Source organism: Heterodontus francisci, chromosome 34 (genome assembly GCF_036365525.1).
Source record: "Heterodontus francisci isolate sHetFra1 chromosome 34, sHetFra1.hap1, whole genome shotgun sequence".
In the NCBI taxonomy this organism is placed as follows: Eukaryota; Metazoa; Chordata; class Chondrichthyes; order Heterodontiformes; family Heterodontidae; genus Heterodontus; species Heterodontus francisci.
The window spans coordinates 45,819,138-45,827,033 of record NC_090404.1 but is presented as its reverse complement, the minus strand read 5'-3'; the positions used below and the strand labels follow the sequence as shown (position 1 = coordinate 45,827,033).

The window sequence follows — 7,896 nt, the reverse complement described above, 5'->3', positions numbered from 1 at the left end:
AAAGAGTTGCCTGTGATTGTAAACAGTTTTGCTATTATTTCATCATGTTGTTTTCGGTGTGTGAGGGATGGGGTGGGGGTGCACAAACCTCAGGAAGAAGAGACTCATCTTGAAGGAAACCCAGCGAAAGAATACCAGAATGATAGGGTGGATGAATGTGCTAAGTGGAGACAACGGATTAATTAGAAATAAGATCAGTCAAAATGAGGATATTTCATGAAGATTTGATATCTGTGAGATTTCTATCCTACTGCATCAAATTTAAGATAAACTCTATTGCATTAACCTATTTGTTCAATGACTGTACCTAATGTAAATGTGATGTCTCTGGGGATTTAACATAAGGTATAATAAAGGATCCTTTGAATAGTGAACAAAGCATGTGTGGGATCCCGAACAGACATCGCTGCTTCTTATAGAAAATGCATTCCCCACCCAGAGGCCTCGGATATGCCATTTACTACACTTCCCTTGCAGTTATCGCTGTTCCAGGTAAAGTATTGCAGCAAGTTAATATTACCAGATTGAATGTTAGTCTTCGTCTCAATTCTATAGCTCTGGTTAGACTGCATTCAGCTCTGAGTACCGTACTTCTGGAAGCAGTTATTGATCTGGGAGGACGTGCAGCACAGATTCACCACAATGATACCACGATAGACCTCTGAATAGTTCCAGAGATGTAGAGGAAAGGATAGCGAAGATGATTCTCGACAGGAGCGAGAGTAACAGGGTAGTTGTTATGGGGGACTTTAACTTTCCAAATATTGACTGGAAATACTATAGTTCGAGTACTTTAGATGGGTCAGTTTTTGTCCAGTGTGTGCAGGAGGGTTTTCTGACACTGTAAGTAGACAGGCCAACGAGGGGCGATGCCACATTGGATTTGGTACTGGGTAATGAACATGGCCAGGTGTTAGATTTAGATGTAGGTGAGCACTTTGGTGATAGTGATCACAATTCGGTTAGCTTTACCTTAGCGATGGGCAGGGGCAGGTATATACCGCAGGGCAAGAATTATAGCTGGGGGAAAGGAAATTATGATGCGATTAGGCAAGATTTAGGATACGTAGGATGGGGAAGGAAACTGCAGGGGATGGGCACAATCGAAATGTGGAGCTATTCAAGGAGCAGCTACTGCGTGTCCTTGATAAGTATGTACCTGTCAGGCAGGGAGGATGTTGTCGAGCGAGGGAGCCGTGGTTTACCAAAGAAGTTGAAGCGCTTCAAGAGAAAGAAGAAAGCTTATGTTAGGATGGGACGTGAAGGCTCAGTTAGGGCGCTTGAGAGTTACACGCGAGCCAGGAAGGATCTAAAGGGAGAGCTAAGAAGAGCGAGGAGAGGACACGAGAAGTCATTGGCGGATAGGATCAAGGAAAACGCTAAGGCTTTCTATAGGTATATCAGGAATAAAAGAATGACTAGAGTTAGATTAGGGCCAATCAAGGATAGTAGTGGGAAGTTGTGTGTGGAATCAGAGGAGATAGGGGAAGTGTTAAATGAATATTTTGCGTCAGTATTTACAGTAGAGAAAGAAAATGTTGTCGAGGAGAATACTGAAATACAGACCAGTAGGCGAGATGGGATTGAGGTTCACAAGGAGGAGGTGTTAGCAATTTTGGAAAGTGTGAAAATAGATAAGTCACCTGGGCCAGATGGGATTTATCCGAGGATTCTCTGGGAAGCCAGGGAGGAGATTGCAGAGCCTTTGTCCTTGATCTTTATGTCGTCATTGTCGACAGGAATAGTGCCAGAAGACTGGAGGATAACAAATGTTGTCCCCTTGTTCAAGAAGGGGAGTAGAGACAGCCCTGGTAATTATAAACATGTGAGCCTTACTTCGGTTGTGGGTAAAATGTTGGAATAGGTTATAAGAGATAGGATTTATAATCATCTTGAAAAGAATAAGTTCATTAGCGATAGTCAGCACGGTTTTGTGAAGGGTAGGTCGTGCCTCACAAACCTTATTGAGATTTTTGAGAAGGTGACCGAACAGATAGATGAGGGTAAAGCCGTGGATGTGGTGTATATGGATTTCAGTGAGGCATTTGATAAGGTTCCCCACGGTAGGCTATTGCAGAAAATACAGAAGTATGGGATTGAAGGTGATTTAGTGCTTTGGATCAGAAATTGGCGAGCTGAAAGCAGACAGAGGGTGGTGGTTGATGGCAAATGTTCATCCTGGAGTTTAATTACCAGTGGTGTACCGCAAGGATCTGTTTTGGGGCCACTTCTGTTTGTCATTTTTATAAATGACCTGGAAGAGGGTGTAGAAGGGTGGGTTAGTAAATTTGCCGATGACACGAAGGTCGGTGGACTTATAGATAGTGCCGAAGGATGTTGTAGGGTACAGAGGGACATAGATAGGCTGCAGAGCTGGGCTGAGAGATGGCAAATGGAGTTTAATGCGGAAAAGTGTGAGGTGATTCACTTTGGAAGGAGTAACAGGAATGCAGAGTACTGGGCTAATGGGAAGATTCTTGGTAGTGTAGATGAGCAGAGAGATCTTGGTGTCCAGGTACATAAATCCCTGAAAGTTGCCACCCATGTTAATAGAGCTGTTAAGACGGCATATGGTGTGTTAGCTTTTATTAGTAGGGGGATCGAGTTTCGGAGCCACGAGGTCATGCTGCAGCTGTACAAAACTCTGGTGCGGCCGCACCTGGAGTATTGCGTGCAGTTCTGGTCACCACATTATAGGAAGGATGTGGAAGCTTTGGAAAGGGTACAGAGGAGATTTACTAGGATGTTGCCTGGTATGGAGGGAAGGTCTTACGAGGAAAGGCTGTGGGACTTGAGGTTGTTTTCGTTGGAGAGAAGGAGGAGGAGAGGTGAATTAATAGAGACATATAAGATAATCAGAGGGTTAGATAGGGTGGATAGTGAGAGTCTTTTTCCTTGGATGGTGATGGCAAACACGAGGGGACATAGCATTAAGTTGAGGGGTGATAGATATAGGACAGATGTCAGAGGTAGTTTCTTCACTCAGAGAGTAGTAGGGGCGTGAAACGCCCTGCCTGCAACAGTAGTAGACTCGCCAACTTTAAGGGCATTTAAGTGGTCATTGGATAGACATATGGATGAAAATGGAACAGTGTAGGTCAGATGGTTTCACAGGTCGGCGCAACATCGAGGGCTGAAGGGCCTGTACTGCGCTGTAATGTTCTATGTTTAATGATACGATGGCTTAGATGGTTAAATGATCAGGGAAGGTTGCATAAGCGTGATTTGCATTCTTGAGTATAGAATATTAAAAGGATCTTTCATGGTCGATAAAGAGATTATACTTCTCTGGTGGATGAGTCCAGAAGAAGGCGTCATAACCTTATAATTATAACTCCGTCATCCAGGCGTGATGTCAGGATTCGCTTCTTCGCAGGAAATTGGGGTCTTTCCCCTATAAAAAACCTGCTGTTGCTGTGGGTTAATTGAAATGTCAAAATTCAGGTTGATAGTTTTTTCAGGTAAGTGTAGTGAGGGATATGAAACCTCGGCAGGTGAATGGAGTTAATATCAAAATCAAACTTGATCTGATTGAATATTTGAGCAGGCTTGATGGCTTGAATGACCTATACCTTTTCCTATGTGCTTGATCTTTCTTTATCTGTGAAACAGTGAACTCCAGCACAGATTAAAATATTGTGTAAAATATAAATTCCTGCTGATCTTTTCAAATCTAACCATTACAATGAAGCGTTTTCAAATAATGTAAATGGAAGATGAGGATGGGAGATGTGGCGTTTTGACCATCTCCGAATTGAGCACACTATGAGAAGATGAAGGGATAATAATTAATAGCCATCGCTGTAGGAATGACATGGAAACAAAGGGGAAATAATTAACATGCATGGTTCTAGGAATGACACGGTTATTTCTCTTGCATTAACATTTACTGTACTGGTTTTAATGAAGAACGAGTTGCTTACATTCATAAACACGTCGCTTCTGGGTGAATTTTTCAAATCCTTTGATCACTGTTCTGATTGAATAAATGAAAAATGGTGAATTGATATATTCAGTGATGAAATTGTGATTTGCTTTTAAGGAATGAAATTATTTAAGGTCAGTTGCATTTGAACGTGTTATTGATCTTCCGGGGGGATAAATGAAGTAAGTGATTGCAATCATTAATAATCCACTTGCCAGGAAAATTCAGATAGGACTCATGAGCTTAATTATCGACTAACGCCTTCCAGTGGGGCTTCAAACAGATACTTCTGTGACTAAGAGGCCTACTAACTGCAGTGAGATCGGTCAGCCTGAAACAAACATACCAAATTGAACATGAGACCACTTCAAAGAAATCTAATGCCTCTGGGCTGGCAGTACACAGTGAGGACCAAAAAGTAAATCTCTGCATTTCTTTCGAACTTGGGCTTCCAAATGGATAATTGAGTAAAAGTGATCCGGGTGATGTAGTGGAAAGGAATGGTCCTTTTTCCCGCACTTTTCTTCCAAACCAGCTTTTTCCTGTTTTTTTCTCCTGCTGCAAACACCACATACCCCGAATGCTCTTTCTGACCCTTGTACCGTTGATGTTTCTTTTTCTAGCTCTTTCCACTAACCTCTCTTCTGGGTGAAACATCCTGACTTGTCCTTGTATTTTCTTCTTTAGCTTCAAGGACCATTCTGTTCCACAACATCACCCAGCACACCTTTACTCAATCATCCATTTGGAAGCCCAAATTCGAAAGAAATTTGGAGATGTACTTTTCGGTCCTCACTGTGCCTTCCTTTGATGCCACCCGAGTGACGGCAGATATTCTTTGACGTGGTCTCATATTCAATTGGGTATGTTTGTTCCAGGCTGTATCATCTTTTTTCAGTTAGTAGGCCTCTTAGTCGCAGAAGTATCAGTTTGAGTCCCCATTCGAAGATGTTGGTCGATAATTTCGGTCAACATTAGGAAGTCTTGAGAGAGTGCTGTTTTGCTGGAACTGTCGATCTTACATGAGACGTTATAAATTTATGATCCAGTTAGGTAGCCTGGATGGAAGTTAAGGATTATATTGAAGAAGGGCCAGAAGTTCTCATGATGTTTCAGACAATATTTTTCTTTGACCGATGTCATCAGATCCAGACCAGCTGGTTAATGGTCTCGGGGAGATTGTGGGGCCACACTTAAAAAGACTGCCTGTCAATGTGAAGTGGTTCGAACCTATCAAAATAAATGTCAGGGAATCACATCAATACAAGGCTTCTCCGACTTTGCTTCATTGGTTCCATTATTCATTTTATACTAGTTTGGCATTTTATTCCATTTGTTACTTTGTTGATTCTATAATTTGTAATTCGTTATCTTAAATCTGTATGTCTTGATAACTGACCTATTTTATTAGTCACTACTCAATCGACTATTTCTCTGCATTTGACATTTCCAATTATTTTAACACAATGTGTTTGCCTATGATTTTAAATATGTCTTTGATCCAGCGACGTCTCTTCCCGAAATCAATCCCCATTGCTTCACGTATCACAGCTGGGAACTTTATATAATTCTGATCAAAATATTAATTCTACTTGGTGTGTATTCTGTAACCTCTCTATCTCTCTTCCTTACTTACAGTTAATTTAGTGGCGACTGTGATCCTGTCCCGAGGAAGGTGCGGTCTCTCTAGATGTATCACACGTTACCTGGTGTCCATGGCAGTGACGGATCTCCTGGTTATTATCACCGCAGTGATATTAAACCGGATTCCTGGTATTTATTTTCCAGGTAGCTTCCTGTTCATTACTCCCATCTGCAGTCTCAATATTGCATTAGTTCATGCATCTAGGGACAGTTCCGTCTGGTTAACGGTCGCTTTTACCTTAGATCGATTTGTGGCCATTTGTTCCCAGAAGCTGAAAACAAAGTATTGCACCGAGAAGACGGCGGCTGCAGTTATAGGAACAGTTTCTGCGCTGGGATGTTTTAAAAGTATTCCCTGGTATTTTATACACGAAGCCATTTACATAATTGACAATGTACCCTTGTATTGCAGGCAGAAGGAAATCCGCTATACCTCACTTGTGTGGACAGTGTTTGATTGGTCAGACCGTATTCTAACCCCATGCCTTTCGTTCTTTTTGATCCTTTTGCTCAATGCTCTGACCGTCAAGCATATTCTAGCGGCCAGTAGAGTTCGTAGGAGACTCCATGCCTGCGGCAATGGAGAGAAACACAGTGACACAGAGATGGAGAACCGGAGAAAGTCCATTGTTTTACTCTTCACTATCTCTGGAAGTTTCATCCTGTTGTGGATGGCGTATGTTGTACAGTTCTTTTATGACAGATTTACAAATGATTATAAAATCAAAAGCTTCAGTGATCCCAAATTTATTCTCCAAGAAAGCGCTAATATGCTTCAGCTGCTGAGTTGCTGCACAAACACGGTTATTTATGCAGTGACTCAGAGCAAATTCAGGGAGCAGCTAAAAAACATGTTGCAACATCCCATGAATCTAATATCTAATTTGTTTAAATTTTAAAAAACACTGTTCTGGCTTACATGAATATATCTTGTCACCTTTGTGTAAACAGAAGATTCAAACAGTGAAATCTGTGCTATAGGGTTACGAAATGGTTAGGTGCTGTACATCCCAAATTACCGACAGGCGACTTTCCTGTACAAGAGTAACAAACATCCAAATTTACTGACAGGTGACCTTCCCATGCTAGAGACACAATCATCCCAATTTATATATAGGTGACCTTCCTGTACCATAGACACAAACATCCCAATTTACTAACAGGTGACCTTCCTGTACCAGAGACACAAACATCCCAAATTTACTGACAGGTGACTTACCTGTCCCAGAGACACAAACATCCCAAAGTACTGACAGGTGACCTTCCTGTACCAGAGACACAAACATCCCAATTTACTGACAGGTGACCTTACTGTACCAGAGACACAGGCATCCCAAATTACTGACAGGTGACCTTCCTATACCAGAGACAGAAACATCCCAATTTACTAACAGGTGACCTTCCTGCACCAGAGACACAAACATAGAACATAGAACATAGAAAAATACAGCACAGAACAGGCCCTTCGGCCCACGATGTTGTGCCGATCCTTTGTCCTCTGTCAAGGACAATTTAATCTATACCCCATCATTCTCCTTTATCCATATACCTATCTAAAAGCCGTTTGAAAGTCCCTAAAGTTTCTGACTCAACAACTTCCCCAGGCAAGGCATTCCATGCCCCGACCACTCTCTGGGTAAAGAACCTTCCCCTGACATCCCCCTTATATCTCCCACCCTTCACTTTAAATTTATGACCCCTTGTAACGCTTTGCTCCACCCGGGGAAAAAGTTTCTGACTGTCTACCCTATCTATTCCCCTGATCATCTTATAAACCTCTATCATGTCACCCCTCATCCTTCTCCGTTCTAATGAGAAGAGGCCTAGAATGTTCAGCCTTTCCTCGTAAGACTTATTCTCCATTCCAGGCAACATCCTGGTAAATCTCCTCTGCACCCTCTCCAAGGCTTCCACATCCTTCCTAAAATGAGGCGACCAGAACTGCACACAGTACTCCAAATGAGGCCTTACCAAGGTCCTGTACAGCTGCATCATCACCTCACGGCTCTTAAATTCAATCCCTCTGCTAATGAACGCTAACACCCCATATGCCTTCTTCACAGCCCTATCCACTTGAGTTGCAACTTTCAACGATCTATGCACATAGACCCCAAGGTCTCTCTGCTCCTCCACATGCCCAGGAACCCTACCGTTAACCCAGTATTTTGCATTCGTGTTTGTCCTTCCAAAATGGACGACCTCACACTTTTCAGGGTTAAACTCCATCTGCCACTTTTCAGCCCAGCACTGCAACCTATCCAAGTCCCTTTGCAGACGACAATAGCCCTCCTCGGTATCCACAACTCCACCAACCTTTGTATCATCTG

The 7,896-nt window shown here is 42.4% G+C and overlaps 1 protein-coding gene across 1 annotated transcript; it reads left to right on the top strand.

Annotated features, from left to right (window-relative positions):
* Window positions 1–422: 422 nt before the first annotated feature.
* Window positions 423–6,468, top strand: LOC137348878 (probable G-protein coupled receptor 139). The gene is made up of 2 exons (XM_068014112.1): window positions 423–492; window positions 5,564–6,468. Exons 1-2 carry the CDS (start codon window positions 423–425, stop codon window positions 6,466–6,468), a joined length of 975 nt encoding a protein of 324 aa, XP_067870213.1.
* Window positions 6,469–7,896: the final 1,428 nt, after the last annotated feature.